The sequence below is a fragment of the Arachis ipaensis genome, chromosome B1 (genome assembly GCF_059453495.1).
Source record: "Arachis ipaensis isolate K30076 ecotype BB chromosome B1, ASM5945349v1, whole genome shotgun sequence".
NCBI classification, from domain to species: Eukaryota; Viridiplantae; Streptophyta; class Magnoliopsida; order Fabales; family Fabaceae; genus Arachis; species Arachis ipaensis.
Window position 1 is genome coordinate 137,506,230 of NC_142436.1, and position 27,277 is coordinate 137,533,506.

At 34.9% G+C, this 27,277-nt stretch overlaps 3 protein-coding genes across 5 annotated transcripts; all 3 read right to left on the bottom strand.

Moving 5' to 3' along the window:
- Window positions 1–401: 401 nt before the first annotated feature.
- LOC107635655 (pectin acetylesterase 10) lies at window positions 402–4,759 on the bottom strand. Its single transcript, XM_016339196.3, has 12 exons — window positions 3,887–4,759; window positions 3,434–3,516; window positions 2,974–3,103; window positions 2,803–2,876; window positions 2,508–2,594; window positions 2,281–2,405; window positions 2,094–2,154; window positions 1,922–1,975; window positions 1,741–1,818; window positions 1,353–1,458; window positions 1,069–1,214; window positions 402–760 (listed from the first exon to the last, which is right to left on the bottom strand). Exons 1-12 carry the CDS (start codon window positions 4,077–4,079, stop codon window positions 653–655), a joined length of 1,245 nt encoding a protein of 414 aa, XP_016194682.1. The 5' UTR covers window positions 4,080–4,759; the 3' UTR covers window positions 402–652.
- Window positions 4,760–6,946: 2,187 nt separating this feature from the next.
- On the bottom strand, window positions 6,947–11,857 carry LOC107635677 (protein NRT1/ PTR FAMILY 4.5-like). Its single transcript, XM_016339227.3, has 7 exons — window positions 11,827–11,857; window positions 10,441–10,671; window positions 9,985–10,078; window positions 9,657–9,874; window positions 8,252–8,674; window positions 8,023–8,147; window positions 6,947–7,934 (listed from the first exon to the last, which is right to left on the bottom strand). Exons 2-7 carry the CDS (start codon window positions 10,441–10,443, stop codon window positions 7,067–7,069), a joined length of 1,731 nt encoding a protein of 576 aa, XP_016194713.1. The 5' UTR covers window positions 10,444–10,671; window positions 11,827–11,857; the 3' UTR covers window positions 6,947–7,066.
- LOC107635662 (Alkaline-phosphatase-like family protein) lies at window positions 10,541–18,438 on the bottom strand. Of its 3 annotated transcripts, none has more exons than XM_088501841.1 (21): window positions 17,936–18,431; window positions 17,634–17,668; window positions 17,399–17,520; window positions 17,155–17,244; window positions 16,898–17,017; window positions 16,679–16,762; window positions 16,497–16,574; window positions 16,067–16,192; window positions 15,845–15,934; window positions 15,546–15,581; window positions 15,398–15,453; window positions 15,005–15,137; window positions 14,002–14,443; window positions 13,757–13,848; window positions 13,075–13,621; window positions 12,731–12,866; window positions 12,586–12,627; window positions 12,245–12,401; window positions 12,071–12,154; window positions 11,827–11,961; window positions 10,541–10,671 (listed from the first exon to the last, which is right to left on the bottom strand). In XM_088501841.1, exons 1-20 carry the CDS (start codon window positions 18,217–18,219, stop codon window positions 11,836–11,838), a joined length of 2,880 nt encoding a protein of 959 aa, XP_088357967.1. In that variant the 5' UTR covers window positions 18,220–18,431; the 3' UTR covers window positions 10,541–10,671; window positions 11,827–11,835. The 3 variants fall into 3 exon arrangements, with proteins under 3 accessions (XP_088357967.1, XP_088357968.1, XP_016194694.1); XM_088501842.1 differs by lacking the exon at window positions 10,541–10,671 and adding an exon at window positions 11,423–11,478; XM_016339208.3 differs by lacking the exon at window positions 10,541–10,671 and having other exon boundaries at window positions 11,528–11,961; window positions 17,936–18,438.
- Between the last annotated feature and the right edge of the window lie 8,839 nt (window positions 18,439–27,277).

Sequence of the window (27,277 nt, forward strand, 5' to 3'; positions counted from 1 at the left end):
TGAAGTTGTATAGAGAGAGTATAAATTCCTTTTATAGTTATTTTTTATTATTTTATTGATGTTCAAAATATGAACCCTAACTTTTTCAATCTCTCTTTCATCCCATAAAAAAAATATATATATAAACTTACATTTTTAATTTTTTACCATATAATTCACCAAAAAACATACTCCAATAAAAATAGCCTCAAATAATTGTGTTAGTTAACTTTTTCATCCCAAGATAATTTTTTCAAAAGATTGGACTACTCTAAAATCCACTCAAGAATGCCACAAATTTTCACAAAGCATATATAGCCACCTCAGAAACAGCAATGATCTATATCCTAAGATAAAGAAAGATGAAGTGCTGTTTCATCAATTATGCTTATATAAATGAATGCATGGAAGAGCATTAGGGATGAGGCTGAAGGCAAAATCTTCTCAACTTGAACACAAGTCTGCTATGGTGGAAGTTCCACAGACAGGAACCTCAATGAAAATTGAATAAAACCGTCAATGGTTTACATGAATGAATAATGTAATTTTCAAAGCAATAAGCTTATTTTTTTCTATATATAGAGCTATCTTTTCTTCATTTCTTGGCACTTAGGAAAAATTTGCACAGCACAAGAATATTATTGAAAGAATGATATCCTTGGCAATGAATCTATCAGTTGAAAACCAAATTATGGCAGGTTTTGTCACAAGGGTAAGGACAACCAATGGCCTGAACTTGAACTCGATCGAAATACCAGTTCCCAACAGACTGTGCTATCCCCTGCATGTGTTTTTAGACAACCATTAGAAGCATTATGTGGAACAAGATAGGACACAAATACGAAGATGCGAAATTTTTAGACATTATACTATACTATATGGTTTTAGGATAACATATAAATAGATACTTATACTATGAAACATGTGTCTTGATGGAAATTGAAAGATCAAAGATGTAACATTTCCTTCTTAATCTTATGTTCTCCTTTGAATAGTTAATCTTTCATGTAGTGAGCTAGAGAAAGCATCCTAGCATATTGAGAAAAGCAAGATAATGGAGTTGTTTATGATGAATTCAGCTAAACATACTCGATTTCCAATATGGGGAGAGTCGCGAGCAAACCATGTATCCTGTCTTTCGGACTGGCAATGAGCAAAACAAGAATTTATGAATAACCCGTTTTTACGCAACTTCGAGAATCTTCTTACAGCTCTTAGCATCTGATTCCGAAAACCTGCTTCATTCAAGGTTGATGCTAACATTACTAATAGTAAATAATAGGACATATTGAGAACATGTCAACCACTGAATAGTAGATAAGTGCATGCAAGGAAAGGGAAAGGAACTAGTCCTCAAACTTCTATTTAATCACCTTGCAGATATTGCATCTGAGGCGCGCTGCATCGCGCGTAATTTTTTCTGCAATCATACCAATTCCAGTGATAGTCAGCAGATGGCGGAGCTAGACTTGCTTGAATCTGATAAACATGGAAGTGATTGCATATTATCAGTGTCTTAAAGAGGTAATTTGATCCAAGTCATACACACAACAATGGTTAACCACATGCACAATAAGCGCATCTTTTTCATGATTGGAATGACTTAACATGAAGGTTACTGAATTAATAGAAGCATCTTTTAAACTCAATCATGTGCTGACTCTCTTGATGCTTTTGAAAATAACATAATTCATTGAAATTGACTTCATGCTGAACTGAATCAATCAATTAATTATAAGGGAAATGGTGGTAAGAATTCACCTGCCAAGTATCATAAGCTGCATTGAGAAGAAACAGTGGTGCCTTAACACTGGCAATTGAGTGCTGAGGGAAAAAGCACTGAATAGAATTTCAAAAGGAGGGAAACAAAAATGAGATGGCTCTACATTTGAAGTTAATAGCAATATGATAAAAAAATTCACAAAAAGGGAATAGTCTTTACCAAAATTGGATTGAGGCGACTGGTACAAGTCCTCGGAAGGTTTCTTTGTGCTCCCTGTGATGTGAAGAAACAACTATAAATCATTTCAGCTTATTCATGTTTTACTATGTCATCAATTCTTGAAATAGAAACAGCAGGAAGCAACAGAAAAAAATTCTCATGAGAAAAATACCTGTAAGGCAACCACACCTCCAAACAAATTCCTCAAACTGCGATGGCCGGATACATCAACACTGCAATAATGCAATTCCAGATAATCATTTTGTTACTAAGAGTGTATGCGCTGATCGGAACTAAGATCTATGAGCAGATCCACTGAATAATAGACTAGAATTTGAAGTTCATTGGATGATGTTTACGCGTCAAGGAACAATCCAGCATCACTTAAGCACTTTACTCTTGTGGTTCTTGGGAACATTTCCTTGAATTCATCACAATGTAGAATAGTTGCCAAACCTCCTGCAGAACATCCAGATAGAAGAGCCTAAAAGAGAAAAAAAAGAAGAAAACATTGTCATTATCAAACTGAGTTCATGGAACCTCCGAGTTGGTTACTCTTTCCACCATAAAATTATCAAAAGTGAACCTGCTTAGCATAGCGCATTCCTTTCGACATTAGATCTTCCATAGCAGCGAGCCAGATGCGTTGCCCTCTGAAAAACAACCCTGCTCGCTGCGAAAACAATGATTAGTTTTTAGTTAAGTATTAATTCAACTAAATTCAGCCTACCCAATCCACATTAAGGATAAACAATAGAATGAAACAGTGTTACTTTTGTTTAAGTCTAAAACTCTAAATTAACATCAAACAGATTGATAGAAAAGGAATAATTAAAATCTATAGAAAACTAATGTTGAAAAGATCTTGCATCCTCTCTTACCTCATTTTGACTGTCTCCAGTAAATGATGCACCATCACAATAACGAATTTTTATTCTATTCCAATTGTAGAAATCTGCATAAATAATCATCTCAATGAATAACAGTTAACGAAGTTAATTTTTTTTATGGGGAAAAAGAATAGTGATGCTGCTGAGTTGAGGTGTTAAAACCTGGGTTTTCCCAAGCTTTGTTGCTTAATATCCCAACAAATGGTATCTGTTTTTCCATAAACGCCGACGAACCATGCCGCGTCTTCTTACTATAAATGCAATTTCTGACATTTCCACACCAGCCTCCTCCCTGTCACCGAAAAGTTTGCCGGAGTTAATAGGGACAAAAAAGAGAAAAATGTTCCAAATTCAAAGCCTAAGGCTATATGGAAATATCTTAACCCTTTTAATTTCCCTACATATTTGATCTTCCATGTACCAAAATTGAAATGAACCAAGATTTGCAGCAGTGAAACCTCTCATACCCCAATTTCTTTTACATTTTTGCCAACAATAAAACACAAAAAACTAAATTGATTGTTATCATGGCACAATCCAAAACCATACAAAAGAATCTAAAAGACATGAGTTGGTCCTTATATAAAGACCTTATATAAAAGGATGATAGTGTCTCACACACCTCCAATTGTATGAGCCAACTGTTTGATCCGGCGCCATATCCGCGGTGGAAGTGGTAACCTGGTAAAGATCCATCAAGACATACTGCACAAAGTAACACAATTCATGGCAAGTGAGCGAGTATCTGGCAACTTTCATAGGAATAGAATGTTCTAGAATCTTGAAAATGTCGGATTGCAATATCATATCTCTCCAGATCTCAAGCAAACTCAGGAAACATAGTTTGGTGCAGATACTAATGAGACTTGAAAACAGCTACCATATCAAGAACAACACAAACTATTCATAAAGCATAACCCCTTTTATTTGATTGAGAAAAGGATAAAATAATCATTAAAAAAATCATAAATTTCAGAGTCTATGGAGCAGATAGAGTACACATTACTCAAAAACAAATTAATAACATTTCCAAAAGAGAATGAATGAATGGAGAGAGAAAGAGAGCAAGCAATACCAGCTCCTTTGGCGGCAGCACCATAAATAAGAGTAAGACCAACCATCAAAGGTCTGTTATTATTGAAATACAGCATATCTGTGACATTACCATTCTCAAATCCTTGTACCAATTTCACAAACATGAACCCTATAAACCCAAACCCCCAGCATAGCATCCTCATGGCTCCAAAACTGTTGCTTCTTTTCAACATTACCAAATGTAGTTTGAGTAAGACAGTGACAACCAAAAGTGGCACTTCCCCAGAATCTCTAATAAATTGGAGAAGCAAGTACAGGAAAAAGTATATTCCTGTTGAGAAGAAAAAAGACTAAGACTTTCCAAGGCTATGGAAGTTGGTAAAAAGGTTCACTTTACAAAAAATGGCTAAAAGAAACAAAGAAGAAAGTTTTCTTCTACTTGGTCATAAATGGTCATTGAATGCAGCATTTATAGCATTGTAACGGAACAGAAACAGGGCTTAAAAGTTGAGACAGAAATCAAATGATGATGAAGAAACAGATTCAGAAGCAAACTTGAAACATCACTAGAATGTATGTTTGCATAGAAGTGAGAAGAAATAATAGTGCAAATGAAGGAATGACTGAATAAAAGAATTAAAAATAAATAAATAAATAACAAAAAATAGAATGACAGTGGCTGATGTAGAAGTGTTACAAGTTACAAACATTGGTTTTTTCTTTTTGTTTTGGCAATAACAAGGAGGAGGAATGTAGGGTAAAAAGTGGCACCGACATTAAACATGGGAATGGAAAAGCTGTAACACACTTTCATAAATCATAACCAGCAATGTTTGTTGGAAGAATCCTCAAAAACTGTGTCCCACCTACTTCCTCTCTCCATCATCTTTGTCCTCTTCCACCAATGTTACAAGCTCATTACTTTGTCTCAAAATAATAGTTAAAATTTTGTTTGATAACATATATTTGATTAAATTATTTAATATAATACATATTAATATTTTAGTTATTGTTTCTATGAATTTAATTTTAACATATTAATAATATAAAATATAGGGAAAGTATGAGGAGCCAATGGAATATTCATACAATGTGTACAATGAAAGTTTAGAGAGTATTAGAGATATAATCATTAGTGTTACCTTTTCCCATCAGCTGAAGTTTTTGGGATGAGTGGTATCATGCATGGTATTAGAAGATAGTATGGGAGATGTTCATTTTGTAACTCAATAACCCATTATACACATTGTACAAATAGTCTATTGTCTCCTTAGCGGGATCCTAAAATATATTATATAATTATTTAATTATATTTATTTATTTGAATAATTATTCAAACGATTAGTAAAATAATATTTATTTTGGGTTGATTTTTTTTATGTGAAAAAAGATTGTGTGTAATTCGTAATAATAGATAATTGGTGTATTTTTTTTATATGTATTTAAATTTTTTTTTTTAATTTTAAGTAACAAATTAGATCCTCAAATTTAGAGATAAAAAAATCTAAGGATTAGTACAGAAAATATAATTATTTTAATTGAAAAGATAAAACAGAGATAGAGGTACAAATTTGCATCCTAATATAAAAATTATTATATGTTTTGTAAAAATGAAAATAAAAAATACTTATATACCTTTGTATTTCTACAATACAAGGCTGAAGGTTGACAATATTATATTATTTTTTGTTTTTTGTGTATTTTTAGATCGACATATTAAAAACTAATTTATTACAGATTGAAGTTCTATTTAAAGATTTATTGTTGGTTAATAAATTACTACATGTATAAAGCAAGATTTATATTTTTATCAAACATATTAGTGAGTTACCAACCCAACTTTATTCGATGATAATATATTATGATGTGTGCAAAACAATGCATATTTGCATTCATTGGTTCAGAAAAGCACTAACATCTCTAAACAAACAGAATCCACATACAATGAACACGAGAATCTCTGATTTTCTTCGTTCTTTTAAAGCGTCAGAAAATGCTTCAACTAATATATTTAACAAATATATAATAAATACATTAAAATTTTAAACTTTTATATTTTTATAAATATTTTTTAATTAATAATTTTAAAAGGCATGTATTAGTTAAACGTTTTTCTTTTATCTCATAAATATATCCACCGTCACTCAACCCAAAAGAAAATAAATAGCCGAAACACATGTGATAGTGACCTTGCAAGGTGCAGTTAACTTAAATTCTTTTCATCATGTCAACGCTTCCAATTTCCATCTATTACTTTTGTTTGGTGAAAATAATTTGAGAAATGATTGTTGTACTTTTTTGGTGTATAGTTTTTTATATATTTTTTGTGGTATAAAAATAATTTTTTATCCTTTTTCCCCCCACTTTTATCGACTTTTTAATATAAAAAATAAGTATACAAAAGATATGTATGGGAAGGTGGTATATATAACATTCTTCAAATAATTTATAACCTCTAAAGCCATCTGGATCATTATGGGATAAAAAGAAAAGTAATATTTTGTTCTATACAAACTTTTACTTTCCCTACCATTTTTTTTATGAAATATCAAAATATCAAGTGGAATATAAAATGAGACATCACCATGAATGGTGGAATTGGTACTAGGTCCCCCAAGAATACATTATAATTATATCATCCTTTACTAGATCTCCCCATGCTCAATGGTTTTAATTGAATAGTGGCATGAGATCTCTCACTCGATCGTTCTCTCAAATCAATATGGGACCAGAACCTCAATGCATGAATAATCATTATCTCTATTACAAGCTACATAATTATTGATTACAATTTCCTTTCAAAAAAATACATAAATAAATAAATGGACCATGTGTTAATCATCATTGACAAAGGACAATAATTAATGGAGGTGGCCACCATTAGGAATTAAGTTCTACATATTCTTCAAGAACAACAAAAAAAAAGTTTTACATATTCTTGAGATACATTTATAATCTGTTATATTTATTATTTTTATCGTGACTACTTATATACAGTTATTTTCATGTAAGATGATAGCTGAAAATTTTCGAATGATTTAATATGTTCGAGTAAATTGTCATCGATTAATTCTTCCCTATCATTTTCACACGAAGATAATTGCATCGAAATTTTTTCACCTACATTTATATGGTTACGTAGGGTTACAAAACTAAACAAATGGTTGTGAATGTTCGTAGTAAAAAATCTTACAACTAAGAGCTTTCTCTTCTTTGTTCCTCATTTTGGAGTGTCCTCTATTTCATCATTTCTAAGAGCTGCATCATTCCTAGACACCAATTCACTTTCAAATGGAACAGCATTTTGGTACTTGTACCATTTTGCACATAAAAGGTATACGCCAAAGTTAATCATGCTTAATACGGCTAAGAACCAATAGAACAATTCAACATGGATTTGGTTAAAGTCATCCCCTTCTAACCACCCTATCTTGCTCTTTGTGACCCTCCTTGTAACCGAGTTTATGATTTCTACAAATACCGTGCTCAAGAAGTAACCAATGGACAGCGAAAGAAACGAGAATGAAGTAGAGAGCGAGCGCATTCCTTCGGGTGCTTCCCTGTAGAAAAACTCCAACAATCCTACCAATGTGAACATATCGGCTACGCCGAAAATTGCATAATGGAAGGAGAGCCAGAAGAGGCTTATAACATGGTTGTGGTTTTTGAACTCATCCTTTCTTTTAACTTCTATGATGCCAGCTATGGCCATTGAGATCGCGGATAGGACAAGGCCGACCCCAACGCGTTGCAGTTCTGTAATTCCGTTGGGGTGGCCTGTTATCTTGCGAACAAGTGGCACAAAAGCGAATTCGTAAACCGGAATTAAGGCAGTCATGAATACTAGAGGGATTACGGGGATTGAAGCAGGCGGGATGGTGTATCGGCCGATGTGTGGATTCATTCTAACTCCTTGTTGGATTGAGAAGGTTTGAAGTTGTGCCAAACATGTGTTCATGATTATGGTACTAAAAAGAATAGGCATCATTCTTATGAGGATCTTTGTTTCTTCCACTTGTGTCACAGTGCAAACTTCCCATTTCTTTGGTTCTTTGCCTTCTCGTAGAACCGCTGCTTTGTCTAGAATCCTATCATAGTGTAGAAAATCAAATTATGGATTATAGTAGTTTCATGCTTTTAACAAAGAGTAGTTGAAACATTATTATAAATATTAACCCGAATTGATCAGTATGAGGGATCAGTTTTTTCATCAAATTGGACTCATCACTTTGTATTTCATGCAATTGATCAGAATTTTGAGGTAGTTTAGTCCCTAAATTCTTTACTGTGACGAACAGAACCTGCAAGAACATTGATCTTGAATTAACAAGTATCAGTATTGAATAACTTGCTTAGCAAGAAACAATTGAACGGAAAATAAAGGGAGGGAAATGAAGATCAGAACCTGTAGAACACTCAACAATGGGCTATCTCCGGACACTCGGGTACGATAGAAAGGCTTTCCCACGGCAATGACGAAAAGGCCTCCGGCAGAACACGCCAATGATATGATGAAACCTTTGTACCAGTCAATTTCAGTGCTCACATAAACCACAGCCGTGACTCCAATGCTAGCACCTATTGTGATGAAGAACAAGAACCAATTGAAGAAGCTTGCTAGTTTCTTGCGTTCTTTTGGATCATTGTTATCAAATTGATCAGCTCCGAGGGCAGGTACACACCCTCTTATTCCACCAGCACCAACTGCAAACAAGTATATTGAAGCGTAGAAGAGCACAGCTTTTCTGCCATGTACACAACCCTTTTCCCCACATGGTGATGGCTGAAGTTTTGTGTCATGGGATTGAATCACAAGTAAAACGTATCCCTATAATATAATTCAAAAGCACCTACATTAGAGGACAACCATAACAATAAAGTAAGGAAATTTTCACTGAAAAACTCTGTAAAATTTAATATATCAAATTTATCTATAAAATTTTTTACTATACTTTTACCCCCAAGCCAAACATTCAGTAAGTGGGATTAATAACTTCAATAGTTAGGTATCGCAACTTGAACCGACCCGATTTGTACGGCTCCAAATGGAGACTGTTAACTGGGTTTTAGGCAGGTATGGATAAATATCTGATGATCAGTATTTATCATTCATGCTAAATAAAGTAAGTTATGATTGTTTTTGACTAATTTTCTTTGGTTACCAAACATTTCTATATCAGATATGGGGTAGGTATGGGTAGTGTTCATACCGCCCCATCTACCCGTAATAACGCATAAAATCAATACTATATAATAGGAATGATATATAGTTATATACACTTTGAACCCTAACTTCAACGGTCTATCACAATCACATGAATTTAAACTTCTTTAAAAATTGTTTAAAATTTATAATGTGGTGACTTTAATTATATTTACAATCTACATAATCTTTTTAGTATTTTATATTAAATACAACAGAGAATTATCATTAAAAAAAAGGGAAAAAGAAGCAAAAAGAGTATCGTAAGGTATTGGCAGGTATAGATTTGAGACAATAAATAAATACTCGCAGATAATAAGGCAGTTAGTTAAACATTACCGTTTCTCTTTAAAAGAATTTTCCATATTACAAATCACCGACTTTGTTTGTAAAGTTTTAAGACTCAAGTCCCTCTAACTCGCATCAAATTTAGTTATGGTCTGCAATCCCTCACTCTACATTTATGGTGTTACACTTATTCATATAAATTAGTGACAACGGAGCCAGGTCAATCCACAAGAAGTCAATTTTCAAGTTGCAAACATAACGGTAGTTCATCAAAATTAAATTCTTTTATTTAAATAGCTCGAGTTTGTTTGTACTTTACCAACAACTCAATAAAGCCGAAGAGGATGCAAGTGTTGAGGCGATTAAGAAAGGTATCAGAGATGAATCCTCCAAGGATGGGGATCAAGAAAGCAGTGCCCAACAAGTTTGTTGTGGTTGTTGCAGAGCCAGGGATGTTGAAATACATGACTGACCCAAAATACAAAACCAAACTAACCATGTTTGCCACAAACCCTACGTTATCTAGCAACATCATTACTGCAGTAATAAGAACCAACAAATTGGACTCATTAGTTAGTCTTAACATACTAATAAGAAAATTGCCAGTTTGGCATAACAACTTTTCTTATAGGACATAGTTTACCTACCAAAGACAAAATAAGCTGCTCTATATCCTCCTTTTCTTCGAACCTTCGCAACTTGGTACTCAGCATCTTTCAAGCTAGACTCATCTTTTGAATCCTATATATGTGCATTTTGATACAAAACCATTTCAGCAAATTGTTTCTTAAGAGAAAACAATATAGCATTTAAACACTATAGCCGTTCAGAGTCATTATTTTTAAACCATTATTTTGCATGCACCTAAGATAACATGTTAAATAGATACTTTGACTATTTTTGTGCAAGATGATTTCTCAATTATTAGAATTAGCCAAGCAACAAAATGGAATAATGAACTCTTTTATGACTAATTAAAATCAAATGCTTCGCCCAACTGCAATTTGATTAGATTTATGATAACAGAATCCAAATATCAGTGGTTCAATCAGACCAAAAGAAAGTTAAACAATGTAGTGTGGAACATGATGTGCAGTATTTACCATGGCTAAGCAAGGCCCGAGCTAGAAAGCAGTAGAGAATTGTAAAGGAGGGGCTTCTTGATGATGTTAATTCCTCCACTGAAGAGATTGCTTTTATAACAATCACTCAAGCAGTGAGTTCCTTGCATGCAGGATGACAACTCACAAGGACAACAGTGACTAATAAATGATGAAATATTGAATACTATTTATTGTTGTGCCTTGTAAAAAATGAGGCCATAGCGGCATAGCCTGCATGCCAAAACAATGTGGAGGAATACCCAAAGTTGGTCTGTCAGTATCACATTGTAATTTGTAAATTTCTATTACAAGTTAATTAAGTTGCCGTCGTTTGCTAATGAGAACAGATAAAACTTAGATAAGTTTCTTTCATCCGTATGTCGTCTAATCTTCAAGCCGATGCTGAAGTGTGATCCTAATTTTTGAGAGAGTTGACAGTTTCATGGAATTTGTTTTTCTTTTTCGGCAGGTTGCATCATCTTTTAATTTGAGAATTTGTCGAAATGGACATAATAACTTGATGCAAGTTTAGTCCTTGAGCAATTGGCATCATACAGTCTGCTAATTAATCAGGACTTTTTCAATTTCCCCTCTCCGTTTGTTCTTCCCTTTCAAATGAATGAATTAAGGATTTCGTTTATTTGATTAAATGGTTTTGCTAATATGTTGCTGATACTTTTCATTTAGTAAATTCCATTTTAAATTGTTCATTCTATGTACGGATGTACCCTTCAAACATTATTCACTCGCAAATTAATGCAACACACACCGCATCACGGCATGTAAACATAACAACAAAGTATTACACGGATGAAGATTTGTCTCATCGTGTAAGCAACCTTGAATTAACTAATTAAGAGACTATTATATTGGAAGTCTGCTTTTAAAAAGGAGAAAAGATTATTCTAGCAATAAAATAGATATGTAAATATTTCAAAAAAAAAAAAAAAAACATATTTCATAAAGTTTGTTTTAGGTATACCTCTTTAACGTGTCTATGCCGGAACAGGGGGTAAAAAAACATGGGGGGAAATTTTTCTGAAACAATTTTAAGTGTAAAAATGAGTAAGTAACGTCACACTAAAAGTGAAAGAACCACTTAATTCATAACTACATTATGTTATAATAATAGTTAACATCAAAATTCTCTGCATCATCAGGAAACTACAGATTCAAGCCCGTACCCTACCCACAAAAATATGCTTTTACTAAGTTCACCAAGGAAAGAATATGAAGAAGGGGGAAAAAGAAGGAAGAAAAAACGAAATTAACCGCAACTCAGATCACCCAAAAACAGAGAAAAAATACAGCCTATGGGAACTTAAAAGCATCTAACAAAAAAATATTAAAAAATTATAAACTGATCAGAGTGTGTTATACAACAACCTGATAATCTCAATTGTGATTGTGGGCATCCTTTCCTTGATCAAAATAGTAAAGTGAGGCCAAACAAATCAAGACATCTGTAAGGAGAAGACCAAACACATCGAAAACAAACTTTGGGGCAAACAAACCCCAAACCTGAAAACAAACAAATATAAATAAAAATTTAGCACCGAATATATTGTGCTAGCTACAAAATATGCAGAAATGATAGACGAAAGATATTCGACTCAAGAAGTGCATTTACCATCAGGTGCCGCCTATGCATTGTGACACAATATATGGTAAATGTCGTCATAATTGCTGTTATGAGCCCATATGTTGTATACATCTATATATATAAACAAGAATGATCAACGGTTGAATATGTGGTGCTTTGAATGATCAACTAATGGATCGACTCTCAGGTATGGGAACTCACCTGAGATAACTGTGTGAAAAGAACATGTTTCCCTAGATCAGCCTTATACTTCATTGCTACAAGAAACGGAAGTCCAAATACTGGAAGGATGATAGAAAAGCCATAGGTGTCAAGTGTAAGAATGATTGCTTGGGGGACAAGCATAAATTCTTCAAACCTGAAAATCCATTAGAGCTATATTATTCATTTGCATGTAAGTAATATATATATATATATAACAGCAGAAAGATTTGAAAGCCCTTTAAAAATCCGACATGATAGTTCCAAGATCTGACTTCACTAGTATCTAAGAATATATATACTCCTCAAAAAGTAAAACAGAAATTTGACTTATTATTTACCCTATAAATGCAGCACCATAGTGGAGACCATCAAAAGCACACCTGAAATGGATGCAAGGCAAATGAAGTATAGTTACAGAAAACCTTAAGAGAAGAAAAATATATATATAACTCCAAATCAGAAACAACTGAAGTTGCATTATACCAGTGACCACTGCAGAAAAAGAGACACGTGGCAAAGAGGTTCCATTGCATCACAGGAAAAGGACCAATTGAAAGACGTCTCTGAGGTCCATTCTTTGCATCATCCTCTATATCACACAACCTCATAATGCAATAACCTGGAAGGGAAAGTCACAGGCATTTCTTCACAAATGATCATGCTGATTTGTTTACTCATAAAATCGCTCATAGATGACAATACAATTGCTAAATTACAAATATTAGCAGCATAAATAAAAGGAAAAAGCAATGGCAGAAATGTACTAAAATTATTATACAGCAAGATTAGCAACTTGATAAAACATATGGCATAAAAGGAAAAAGCACCTCCAACTATGGACGCAAAAGCAACCATAGGACCTTGTTTTCCAGAAAGAAGAATGACAGTTGAACTCCATGCAGATAGCATTGCTGTCGTTTTTACAACCAAATTTGTCTTGCAATCTGAAGAGTTGCCCCTAAATAGTTGAGCAAATACTAATAATAACAGTTGTCCCAGAAGAATAGCATATACGATTCTTGGAATATAAATTCTTCCAATGCTTTCAGGCATAAATGCTAATATATATCTATTATTTTCAGTGATCCAATGCACTATGATCAGCATATAACTCAAGATAGTACACACAACAACAATCTTCCTCGGCCAACCAAAGAAGATGTCACTGGTGGCCTTGTATAGCCAGAATGCTAAAATAATCAGCACTAGAATTGGTACAACTTCAGCTGCATGGTTCCATACAGCTAAACCAGAGGCAATATTGAGAATCCATGAAGTGTACTCTTTCATGAAAGCAGAAGTAGAAGCCTGCTTGGACAGCCCAATTTCTATTCCAAATCGGCAAAAGGTGCTCAAGAGAAGGAAACCAACACTCTGCAAGAAATACATATGGATTCAAGAATTCAAGAGTTAATCAGAAACTTGGGGTGTGTATATATATATATATAGCATGTTCATGTTCAGATATAATTTAGTTTTAAATGAAGGAGACAGAGATAAAATACATACTTCTTTTAGCAGTTTCCCCTTGACAACAGATTTGCGTAATGCAACGATCCCAGATGTGCTCAAAAGAAAATTTGCCACTTTACCTTCCTCCACTGAAAACAAAGTTCAAGTGAAAAATTAAACTACGAAATACAAACATCCTGGAAAACTTATTGTATTTGACAACTTCAAGTGAACAAAATAAATAGATATGAATTATGACAATCCTGGAGGATTAAATTCATTTGATAAAATTCCACACTTACAAATGAAACTGTTTGAAAGGAAACTGACTGCGCGCATTCCCAGTAAAAAGAATGCAAAAGCCGAGGCAGAGAAAAACCAAGCATATCCAGATGATGCAAGTGTTGCACCATCTTGACTGTTCGCCCTCAAGATGGCAAGAACTTGAAATATAAGTGATATTGACATTATTGCAATACCAGCTCCCATCATACGTAAATCAAACTCGGTCCATTTTGACCGAGCTAACTCAGCAACTGTTCTTAGAAAATTGAAGTATGACTCAATTTGCTTCTTAAGTGCAGGCACTAATGCATCAATGTCCCTTTTATCAAGCCGCAGCTTTTTGGTTGAATGCAACCAATGATTCTCTGCCTGAGCATAAACACTTGCTACTCGGGATAAGTCATCACTGGAAAAGCCAACAGCTGAAGAAGCTGAGTAAGCATCTATATATCTCTTCACCTGAATATGGGGAATTCATCATTGAAACAACTATCTCTCAGTAGCTTATATAATCTATGGAATTACAATAATTTAACATTGAAGAAATTAGTAGTAATGCCCAAGATTGTGCTGCTTAAACAAATTCAAGTCACTTTGGAAGCATAAAACATGAATGTAGCTATGAGAAACTAAATTCATTTTAAGTAGGAAATACATGAAAGTAAATTTTTTGGGGTTTTTTATTTCTTTCAAGAAAAAAACATAGATCAGTCTGCACATTTGAGCAGGATTGTAGCACCAACTATCAAATCCCATCAGGAAATCCTTTTCCTAAATATAACCATGCGTTTCCATAACAGTAGTTTCTTGAATGAGATGGAGAAATAAGAGACTTGGCAGAAGTTTGAAGACAACAAATATCTCGGAGAGATAAGAGCACAAGCAGTTGGTAAGAGAGGTAGTTTCAAAACTTTAGAGGTCACACTACCAAGTCCATTTCTTAACCAAAAGTACATTAACAACAGAAAATTAACAGAATTGGTAATCTGTAATTTATAACCGAAGACTCAAGGTATGTACCTGCCAAGAATTTATGCACAGTATATTAGCATAATTCTGTATCCAGATATCTGATTCTGATAACTGTTGCGACACATCCAAGTTCCAACTACCTGCTCCTAAAGCATATAGTTCGGGATTGACTTGACCTATGCTGAGAAGAGAGAAGGTAAAAAAAAAATTCTTAATATAGTTATAAATTTCCATTAATAAAAATGTCATACAAAAAAGGCCATAAGAAAATGCCAAACTAAGTTTCCAAGTAGAAGCTTCTAGATTGAGAAAATGATTCAAGAATAAGATTAGGGTCACAAGAGACAGAAATATGAAAATTTCTTATTCACTTATATGGTTAAAAAAGTACATGAACAGCAGAAGCAGATAGTAGCATTAGACAGGATGCTTACACTGCACCTTCCATAAGGGAAAGGTATGCCAAGCAATGCTGACATTGTTACTGCGAAGTCAAGCTGCAAAGATTATATGAATAAATAAAGGCATTAATATATTAAGTTGCATATAGGGCCTTCATAATGCCATTACAATTGATAGCTTTCCTAACCTGTTGCATAGAGCTGACGCAGACATTCTTCCCATCCTGATATGGAAAGCAAGATAGTAAATTCATCCCATAAAAAGAATTATTGATCTAAGTGCAGAAATGTAAAACAGTTTTTCCAATCTTGGGGGGTGACAGTAAATTCATAATCCAAAACTAGATATGGTCTTTGATTCAAGATCTTCAAAATTATTTTATGTTGTCGACTTTTAGCTTTCTACAAGTACAGTAGGGGTACTAATCATGCAGAAAAGGTGGAGAAACCAGCATGATTATGTATGCGTAAAAGCAGGGGTAAATACCAGATCTAGTTGACAAGAAGAGGTGTCATATTCAACTGGTACAGAAGAAGGAGGTTTCTTAACACTCATAGCAAAAATTGCAGTTTCCACCTGCAAGGCATCATCGCAAATATCCTTAGTAAAATTTCAGAAAAGTATATAAATTAATCTGTTCGAACACACACACACACGAAAAAGAAAAAAAAAAAAGAAATCAACAGATACCACATGTAATGAATATACCTCTTCAGCACCTCCACCACCATGATCACCATTTAAAGTTTGTCCATGGTCACCCATTACCACCAGCAGAGTATTCTCATGTAATCTCCCAGGTCCAGACTCCTTCTCCAGCACTTCAATAACTTTCTAAAACAAAATCAGGCAACTTCATTCATTAACTAAACACGGGATTTAATAAAAGACTAAACCACGTATATTGGATAACTAAATGACCAGTTCACCACCATGCAACTGACATGAAGAGGTTCCATAAGCCCAGGAATGTAGTAAAAAAGTATAACGAAAAAATGATTGGATCATCAAAGCAGCAAACAGAAGCCACAAAAGCCCCGTCACACACCAAGGGACAATCAAAAAACAAGAGAAGTAACGGAGAACTATGCCAGGTAGACCACAAATATATGTCAAAATCAGGAAGTACAAAACTTACTTCTAAAATGCTATTGTATTGCTCCAACTTTTCTGTCATTTGAGTGGAGTCAACACCAAATATATGTCCAGCATGATCCTGACCAAGGCAGAAACAATACAAGACAAGGTTCACAATAATCTGAATAACAGGGGATAGAATATGGATAGTGGGAGTATTAGCTAGTATACAATAAAGCATACCACTCCAAGAAAATGTGAAATGAGGACGTCCCAATCATCTTCATACAGGGATGGAAATAAGTGTTCAATGCATCCATTGTCAACCTAGACAATATGCAATAGTATGTCATAGTCATTGAAAAATGGAGCAAAATAAAAGAGAGAAGCCCCCACTACTCAAATTAATAGGTACTGACTGCATCAGAAAGTAACTCAAAAATCAATCTTCATAAGGCTTACGGTATCAAGATCTTTGACATTAAAAGAAGGGTATGGGTATGATCTTTCAAAATGATGTGGAAACAACTGTGTCCATGTATCATCTCCCATCATAACAACTTTCTTCCCACTTTGAACCAACTGTTAAGTTAATAGATAAAGTTTAGATCAAACTATCTTGGAGGACTATTCAAAATCTGGAATTTAAAAGTAGAACCTGCTACAATCTTGAAAAGAAAAATAAAAAATCAATATTTGAAATACGAAGTTTTGTAAACCTGATTTAAAAAGTTATCTTCAACAATGGCCGGTGCGCCGAAACTATTACCAACATCTACAAAAGTAGGAAGCCCACCAGTCGTCAAGCCCTATCATAACATAAGATAATACAATGTGAGAAAGCTGTCAGCTCAAAGCTACACATTCCAAGTGAGAGAATTGTGATTCATACAACAAAATGTAACTGTTAACAAAGTTAAGTGATATATAATGAAATGAAAACAGTTTGAAATTCGACCAAACCTTTAAGCGCTGCAAACTGGTGGTAGGAGGATCAGCAATGGCCTTGAAAATCTTAGCTGAAGTTGGACTTTTAGATACCACTTCCTTCAAAACTTTCAACTTATCCATCCAGTGCTTCGACTCTGCCATCACATCACACATTAACGAACATACAATAATAATGATTAACAAATTCAAAGAAAAAAAAAATCATGACGTGCAACAATTGTTAAAGATTCAAGAGTAAGACACATACCTGGAAAGAAGGTACTAGGAGCAACGAAATCAAACCTGAGCGACAAATAATTATAACATGACAACCGTTAATCACAATGTATGATGCTCAGATAGTTCACTTTTACTCGATTATACGTATCTGCATCAAATATTACTATCTTAAACTTGTTAAATTTGTGATTCATTTCTTCATTAAGTATCGCACTTACATATCGTGATGAATCGTATTCAATTATCGTATTCATATGTAAGCAACATAGATCACAATTGAAGGTCAACTAAACGAGTATTAGTATACATATTATATAATACGTAGAGTACCTGAGGGCGTCGAGAACGATGATGATGAGGCGGTTAACGGCGGGTTTGGTCCAAGAGGAAGTGGTGGTGTTGTTGTGAGAGGAAGAATAGAGGCACTGTGATTCGGACACGTCAGAGGAGTTGCTGTAATAGGGAAGCTCTGTTCTCGTGAGTAGAAAGCCTCTCGTGAATAGAACAATGGCGGCGATGTGGAGCAGCAGCGTCACCCACAGATGCCAGGTGTATCCCCATTTCCCGGTGATCTTCCTCCGCCGTGCCGCTCCCTCTATCTCTCTCTCTTTCATCTTCTTTTTTTGCCAAAAACCGAACCAATGACTTCGTTATTCAGGAGTTTTTCACTTTTTTTTTTCAGTCAAGATCTATGGCTTTTTTTTTTCCCTCTCCTTTACAAGAGACTTTCATTGACTTTCAAGCTGCGGAGGTTACAAGACATCTGAAAAGAAGAGGATGAGATGGCGTCGAAGCGGCGAGGAGAGGCGGATGAGGATGGGTCTGTTGGGGATGGGTCGTCCGGGTCGAGTGCTTTTGGTGTGTTGGTCTGGTTCATTTGGGCTTCGGTTTAACTGGATCGGTCCCTGACCAAAAAACAGAAAAATTCCTAAACATCCCTTCACAATCATTTCGAAAGACAAAAAGGTTCTCAACAAAAAAAAATATCATTTTTGGCCCTGATCTTTATTTTTGAAAGAGTGATTAGCTCCTTCGTTAATATTTTTTCTCTATATTAATAAAATAAACCTACATGTCATGTTAAACTGTTGATTTATCCATTAAAAATCAATTAGGATTAACAAATTCTTTTTTGTTGGAAATGTTGTTGTATTTTAATAATAATTGTCAAGGCCGTTTAGTTTTTAGTTTTATTTTTTTATTATCTTTGTTAAATATATTAACTAAATTTATTGTGTAAAACTAAAAAATATTAGTAATTTTTAAATTTTTTTTACTTAATAAAATTAAATGGCGGATATATTAGTGATTAACATATCATATAAGTATGTTTTGAAGAGAGATCATTGATAGATGGGCTAACTAGTCTCACAAAATTAAATATCAAGGGCCGAAAAGGGCTTTTTTTTTCGGGAGCCTCGTAGTCTATTGAAAAAATTATCAGTAGCCGGAGTAGGTATTCACTCAAAAAAATGATTGAGCATCTTTAGGTTAAATTTAGGATTGGTTTTGAGAACATCGATCCAGAGAAGGAAATGTCATGCAACCGAAACCATCTTTTGAAGAAGTGGACCAACTCCAATGGAGCAAGAAGAAAATACGAAATGATATTGTTGAGTTAAGAAATTAACCAAATTAATTAGTGATGACAAACATTATTTTTGGGCAAAATAAATAATCAGTGTTGATTAATTATAAGTACTTATTACTAATTATTTATTATATGTTGCAGGTCTTAATTCAATATTAAGCAGCCCAAATGAAATGTAAAACAAATAGTAAGGATGGTGGGCTAAAAGCAAAAATCAGAAGCCCAAGAAAAAGCAAAGAAAGAAGCCAAAGGAATCAGATGGGCCAAACGGGTTACATGAACCATATCCGATCTAAGCCCGAGTTGAGTTCAATTCCCTCCATCTTGCTCTTACCAAAGCAACGTTCCTCTCTCTTTTGTCATAGTCAAATCAGAGCTTCGGAAAAGTAAGAAAGAGAAAGAGAGAGAGAGCTTCCTCCCTAAGCAAAACACCAAAGAAGCAAGAAAGAGAAATTAAGCTTGAAAGGCAGATGTCATTTCAACAAGTTCAAACCAAATCAAGCTTAGGTTAAAGGTAACCCATTTCCTCTTGCATGCATCATATCTTCCTCTCTTCTTCCCAACTCTCTGCTCTATCCGAAATGGAATACAAAGAAAAGATGGTTTCTGTTCTTCTCTACTGTATATCCACGGTCTTAATCTTCCAAGTTGGTTTTCAAAGGCTAAGATCAAGTTGACCATGGGAAGATTTCTATGGTTACTACTTTATGGCTTTCGGTCAAGATGAAGAAGTCAGGAGTAAAGTTTCTACTCTGGGGATTAAGGAGAAAAAGTGAATCTGTGGGTTGGTGAAGCTCAAGGCTCAAGATGTTGACCTTGGAAGAAGAACCCAGCAACATGCAAGGAGATAAAAGAGGTTTGCTGTTCATTCAGAAACCAAGGAGAGAAAACCAGTGAATAGAGGTTTTGTTCGGAGAGAGCTCTTTGAAGAAGTTCAACTAACTGGACAGTGTAACCTAATCAAAGGTGCATTCCGCCAGTATGAAGAACTGAATCAGAGGCTTGCCAATCTGGTTTTTCGCATAGCACAGAGGTTGTTGATGAAATCAATCTCCTTCATGTTTTACAGATTGTAATGTACTTTTCAATGTTTATCTTTCTGTAATTTCTTGTGAGAAAAGGCATTGTGAGGAAACTCAAGTAAAAGCCATGAGTGAAAAAAGGCTGAGTGAAACACTTGAGAGAAAAGCCTAGAGTTATTTTCTGATTTCTTTAGGTATGTCTATGTCTTGTATCTTGTACCTGTGAGGTATCCCTTTCTTAGTTGGATTAGCACTAAGAGTGATTAGTTATGTATTAGCATAGCCAATGTCAAGTTAGGTTAGAACTTGAGTGTGAAAGGATTGGGTCAATCCTGTGAAATTTGTGTATGTAATACTGTTAACTATAGTGAAATTCTTCCATAGTTGTGGAGGAGACTGGATGTAGGTTGCATAGCACAAGGCAACCGAACTAGGATACATGCTGGTGTTAGCTTTTCTCTTCTCTGCTGAGTTCTATTTTCTGATATTCATGAGACAAAAATAAATTGTCTCATAAATTTTCGGTGCTGAGTTCAAACAGAACCTGAATTGAAAATTTGTTTTAAAAGGGTAATAACAGCAACTTAAAAGGAAGGCATAGATTTAACCCCCCTTCTCTAAGCCTACCACAACCTTCAATTGGTATCAGAAGCTAAGGTCTCAAGAATCAAGCTTAACCGCTTGGAGCAAAGATCCAATGGCGAACAACTTGGGCACAACCACAGTTGCCTACACCCTCACTGAAGAACTACTCCTACTGGAAAGAAAGGATAAGGATTTTCATCCAATCCATTGACTACAACTTATGGAAGATTGTTGTGAGCGGTCCCAAGATCCCAACAAAAATAAGTTCTGATGGAGTGGTGACTCCAAAAGAAGAAGCTGAATGGAATGAAGATGATAAGAAGAAGATAGAGCTGAATGCTAAAGCAATCAACCTTCTTCACTGTGCTATCAGCTTTGAAGAATACTGAAAGTTGTCTAGATGCAAGACAGCCAAAGAAATCTGCGAAAAACTCTAGGTTACACACGAAGGCACTAAACAAGTCAAAGAAACGAGAATTGATATGTTGCGAAAAGAGTACGAGATGTTTAGCATAAAGGATGGAGAAAGCATTGATGAAGCGTTTGAGAGATTCTCAATCATAATCAACAACCTTGATGCTATGGGTACAAACTATGCAGAACAAACCTTGGTGAGAAAACTCCTTAGAAGCCTCACAAAAGAATGGGAAAACACTGCCACTGTCCTAACTGAGAGTAACAACATAAGTCCCATAACCTATGATGAGCTGAGAGGAAAACTCCTTGCCTATGAAGCCACACACACAAACACAGACTCAAAGAAAAAGGGAATAGCCCTCAAGTCACAAATAGAACCGAAAGAGAGTGAGTCTAGTGATGGTATTTCAGATGACGAGCTTTTGTTTTTTGCTAGGAGATTTAGAAGGATGATGAAGAACAAGGGAAAATACAAGGGTTCAAGTTCAAAGGAGCACAAGATCAACTTGAGCAAAGTGACGTGCCATTACTGCAAGGAGGCTGGACACTTCAAGCTAAACTGTCCAAAGCTCAAAAAGGAGGACAAAAGAAAGAAGGAAAGGAAGAGAGTACTCATGGCAGCTTGGGAGGATCTTGAGAACGACTTAAATGAAGAAGAAGAATCTGAAGGAGATGACAAAGACTGCTTCATGGCTGGAAACAACAATCTTGATGAGGTAAATTACTATGATTTGACCATTGAAGACTTACATGCTATTATTGATGATCTCACTTTAAACACCTCAAAACTACTTGACAAGTACAATGAATGCAGATCTGAAAGAGATGTGTTAAGAGCTGAAAATGATTTTTTAAAAGAAAAATTGAAGGAAACTGAATGTGCTTTGGACATCATTGAAGAAAACAGATTTCTAAAATCTAAACTTGAAAAATTAAAAAGAAAGCACATTGTGGATCCTTCTCATGAGTTAATTGCTGAAAATGAAAGATTAAATAATATGATTAAAAGGCTGAATGGTGACTTAGCAAAATTTGCTCAAGGTTCTAGTAACTTGGACAAACTACTTGCAAGTCAAAGACCATTGTTTAAAAAATCTGGTTTAGGCTACATAGCCAAGGAAGATGCAGTTTCCAACACTTCCTCTATAAAATTTGTGGCTTCTTCATCAAATACCAAATCCATACCAAACAAATCGGGTATTGGATATGTTTCAACTTTTGAAGAAAAATTTGATGAAGTGTACACAAATGAAACTGAGCCTTCACCAAGAACTGATCCGAGTTCAAACCGGCCAGGTTTGGGTTACATTTCGAAAAATGAGGCTGCTTTCAAGAAACCACCATTTTACAACAAAACCTCATTTTCGAAAGGTAAAAATGTTCAAAGAAATTCTGGTGAAAATGCTTTTGCAAAGAGGAATAACTTTAATAAAAATCAGTTTGTCAAAAGAAATGCATCTCCTCCAAAAACCAGAAAATTTCAACACTTTAATCATTTCAAGTAATATAACTCACCTCAATTTCAGCGACACACATCAAAAAATCATTGTGTCAATTGCAAGAAATTTGGTCACTCATATGCACAATGTTTTATTGAAAAGAGAGTTGTAGGAAACAAAGTTTATAATGTTGTTTGTGATTTCAATGCACTTGGACAACCAAGATGGATTAACTTCAAAGGATCCAAATTAATTTGGATACCTAAGGTTACTTGAAACTCTTCATGCAGATTTGCCTAGCATCCAAGAACCAAAAGGACATGTGGTACATGGATAGTGGATGTTCAAGGCACATGACTGGAAGGTCAACTTACTTCATCAAACTAAATAAGTATGATGGAGGTTTTGTGACTTTTGGAGATGATGGTAAAGGTAAAATCATTGCTGTTGGAAAAGTAGGTAATGAGCAATCTACTTTCATTGATGATGTACTTTTGGTATGTGGTTTGAAGCACAATCTTTTGAGTATAAGTCAGCTGTGTGATTTAGGATATTTAGTTATTTTCAAAAGGCTTGAATGCTGTGTTGTTAATGAAAAGACAAATGAAGTGATGTTTGTTGCCAAGCATTTTAATAATATGTATGGACTTACTCTTGATGAACTAAAAGATCAAAATGTAGCTTGTCTTCACTCTAAAGAATCTGAAAAGTGGTTATGACACAAGAGATTGGGACATGCAAGTATGTTTCAAATAAACAAACTTGTAAAGAAAGAATTAGTAAGAGGTCTTCCTTTGATAAAGTTTGACAAAGACATCATTTGTGATGCTTGCCAAATAGGAAAACAAACAAAAAGTTCTTTTAAACCAAAGGAAGACATCTCTACTAAAAGACCACTTGAGTTGCTACACATTGATTTATTTGGTCCAACAAGAACTCAAAGCCTAGGTGGTAAACATTATGGTTTAGTAATTGTGGATGACTATACTAGGTTTGGTTGGGTTTTATTTCTTGCACATAAAAATGAAGCCTTTTCGGCCTTTGAACCTTTTTGCAAGAAAATTCAAAATGAAAAGGATTTGAAAATATCTTCTATAAGAAGCGATCATGGAACTGAATTTGAAAATAATTTATTTGAATCCTTTTTGTGAAGAATTTGAAATATCTCACAACTTCTCTTGTCCAAGAACACCACAACAAAATGGTGTTGTGGAAAGAAGAAATAGAAGCATACAAGAGATGACAAGAGCTATGCTTTGTGAGAGTAATGTTCCAAAATTCCTTTGGGCTGAAGCGGTTAACACGGCTTGCCACATTTTGAATAGAACAATCATAAGGAAATTTTTGAAGAAAACCCCTTATGAACTTTGGAAAGGCTACCCACCAAACTTAGATTACTTGCACATCTTTGGATGTAAATGTTTTATTTTAAATAACAAAGAAAATTTGGAAAAATTTGATCCAAAGGCTTATAAGTGTTTGTTTGTAGGATATTCCACAACTAGTAAAGCATATAGGGTTTATCATCAAGATGCTAGGATTATTGAAGAGTCCATACATGTTATATTTTGTGATACTAATCTGGTGCAAAGCATTTTGGAAGATTGTGATGCAGAAAATCAAGCTCAAAAGAAAGATGAAGCCACTCAAAATAATGAAAAAGGAAATTCTGGTCAAACTGAACCAGAAACTGCAACTGCTGAAAATTCAAGAGACAATTCCATTTTGTCTCACGAATCTGAAGGAAACCCTGAAGCTAACAGCACCCAGATTCCCTTGGTATCTGAATCTGCCTCCAAATCCACCAGACCTCGTGAATGGAGATTCTTAAAGAATTATCCTGAGAAATTTGTCATTGGGGATGTTTCTCATGGAGTGCAAACTCGGTCTTCCACTAGAAAGGCAAATGAAGGATCAAACATTGCCCTTCTTTCACAAATAGAGCCTCAAAATGTCAAGGAAGCCCTTAGTGACCCTTCTTATGTTAAAGCTATAGAGGATGAACTTCTTGAGTTTGAAAAGAACCAAGTGTGGACTTTGCTTCCAAGGCCAAGTGGAAAGAAAGTGACCGGCACCAAGTGGATATTTCGGAACAAGTTGGGAGAAGATGATAGCATTGCAAGAAACAAGGCAAGGCTAGTGGCACAAGGATATGACCAAGAAGAAGGAATAGACTTTGATGAATCATTTGCCCCTGTTTCCCGAATGGAAGCCATAAGACTTCTCTTAGCTTATGCTGTATTTTGTGATTTTAAATTATATTAAATGGATGTGAAATGTGCATTTTTGAATGGTGTGATAGATAGAGAGGTGTATGTGGAGCAGCCTCCTGGTTTTGAAAATAAAGAGCATTCTAATCATGTTTTCAAATTATCTAAAGCTCTCTATGGTTTAAGACAAGCTCCTAGAGCTTGGTATGAGAGACTTAGCTCTTTTCTTTTGAAAAATAATTTTCAAAGAGGCACCATTGACACAACTCTATTTATCAAGAATTCTAGTGATTCCTTCATTCTAGTCCAAATATATGTTGATGACATTATTTTTGGATCAGCCAATGAATCCCTTTGTTCTGAATTTGGAAAGCTCATGACAAGTGAATTTGACATGAGTATGATGGGTGTACTTAATTTTTTCCTTGGGCTGCAAATTAAACAAACTGAAAAAGGTATTTTCATTCATCAAGAGAAGTATGCCAAGGAATTAGTTAAGAAATTTGGTATGGAAAATGCCAAACCCATGGGAACTCCCATGCATCCTAATTCAAAATTAGATAAGGGAGAAACTGAGAAAGATGTTGATGAGACTAGGTATAGAGGAATGATTGGTTCTCTTATGTACTTAACTTCCTCTAGACCCGATATTGTGCAAAGTGTTGGATTGTGTTCTAGGTTCCAATCCAAACCAAAAGAGTCACATCTTTCTGCAGTTAAGAGGATCATTAGATATGTTCATGGCACATCCAAATTTGGTCTTTGGTATCCTAAGATTGATGATTTTTCTGTAGTTGGTTATTGTGATGCAGATTTTGCTGGTGATAGAGTTGATAGAAGGAGCACTTCAGGTTTATGTTGCTTCCTTGAAAAGTCCTTAAACGTTTGGACAAGTAAGAAGCAACCAACAGTGGCCCTATCCACTGCAGAGGCTGAGTATATAGCTGCTTCTTCTTGTTGTTCTCAGCTTTTATGGTTAAAAACACAGCTTGCCGATTACAAATTAAATGCTAAAAATATTCCCTTGATGTGTGACAATATGAGTGCCATTAATATTTCTAAAAATCCAGTTTTGCACTCTAGGACTAAGCATATTGAAGTGAAATTTCACTCAATAAGAGAACATGTCCAAAAGGGGGATATTAGTATTCAATTTGTTAAATCAGAGGAGCAATTAGCAGATATTTTCACAAAACCATTAGCTGAGGATATATTCTGCATGCTTAGGACTTGTCTAGGAATTTTGAGTTATGATTCTTTATTTGAAAAATGCTGATGTGTTTGCTGGAGCTTTTTGTCTCATAAACAGGTATGAGACAATTCTGGGCAGAAGAAGAGCGTTCCCCCTTAATCAGCATGATCTGGGCCTATTTCAAGTGCAAAATGATTTGGGCCAACCTCAAAAATCAGATCTAGAGTGGTCCAATGTGTTTCCTTAAATCCAACTATCCCTGGGCCCATATATGAATGTCACCATTTTTGTTTGGTTATTATTTTTTGATGGGCTGTGTGATTAAAATATCTTTTGAAAGGATTTTCATTTTTATCCAAAAGGATTTTCAGTTTGATTTTATTTTTTGGTTGTATTTCAAAATTTAAAATTAATTTCTAGTTTTATTTTAAAATCAAATAAAATCTTTCTTTTATGAGGTCATGTCTTTTCAAGTCTTTTCAAAAAGTGATGCAGTTGCATGGTTTTGGAAATCTACTTTTGGGTACGTACCAACACTCCCTCTCTTCCCTCCATAACTTCTCCTCAAACTCTTCAGTTTCTTCCCACTCTCTTTACTGCTTCTCTTCCCTCAAAAGCCTAAATATTACCAAATGAGGAAGAAAACCATTGCTAAAAGGCCTCCTTGTGAAAAAATCTTCAAGCCTCTCACAAAGCCCTCAACTCGCTCTCACGACCGAACCTTCACTCCATCTCCTTCTCCTCCTACCTCTCCTCCTTGGTGTGATCCCATGGCACGAACTAAAAATCCTTCTAGGATTACTCCTTTCACCAAGAAGACACCACAGACGAAAGAACCTCCATCCAAGCCAGGGTCATCGAAACCGAGTTCATCCAAGGGGAAGCGACCAGCCACACCTGAATCTCCACCTGAGTCCACACAACCAAAGTCTAGGTCTGTTCCATCACGTTCTCAAAGAGGTAAAACTCGAGTTCCTCTTAAGTCAGTTAAAGAACCAGACATTGGCCCTTTTGATCACAAAGCTCACTTTTTGACTTCTCATTCGAACTATAACCCTTATAGATTCAAATCTGCCATGAATAATGATTTTTATGATGGGGTTATCAAGTATCGTACCATGTGTCCCTCTTTTCTTGCTGATTTGCTATCTTTGAAAAGAAAAGGTTTTCCATTTGTTGATAACTTGATTTTTCTGGACTGGAATCATCTTTTTAA

Bases quoted from the DNA above. Each gene is read 5' to 3' on its own strand.
- LOC107635655 (XM_016339196.3), bottom strand. From the start codon at position 4,079: ATGTTGAAAAGAAGCAACAGTTTTGGAGCCATGAGGATGCTATGCTGG. The intron at 1,819-1,921 runs GTAAAGACTATT...AATTCTATTCAG, and splicing joins GTCGCCTCAATCCAATTTTG to TGCTTTTTCCCTCAGCACTC. The intron at 1,459-1,740 runs GTGAATTCTTAC...CATGTTTATCAG, and splicing joins CAGCTTATGATACTTGGCAG to ATTCAAGCAAGTCTAGCTCC.
- LOC107635662 (XM_088501841.1), bottom strand. From the start codon at position 18,219: ATGAAAGAGAGAGAGATAGAGGGAGCGGCACGGCGGAGGAAGATCACC. The intron at 16,763-16,897 runs GTAAGCCTTATG...CATATTGTCTAG, and splicing joins ATGTCAAAGATCTTGATACC to GTTGACAATGGATGCATTGA. The intron at 15,935-16,066 runs GTATATTCATTA...GATGCCTTGCAG, and splicing joins GTGGTGGAGGTGCTGAAGAG to GTGGAAACTGCAATTTTTGC.
- LOC107635677 (XM_016339227.3), bottom strand. The intron at 8,675-9,656 runs GTAAAGTACAAA...ATTATATTATAG, and splicing joins TCGGCTTTATTGAGTTGTTG to GGATACGTTTTACTTGTGAT. The intron at 8,148-8,251 runs GTTCTGATCTTC...ATGTTCTTGCAG, and splicing joins CATTGTTGAGTGTTCTACAG to GTTCTGTTCGTCACAGTAAA.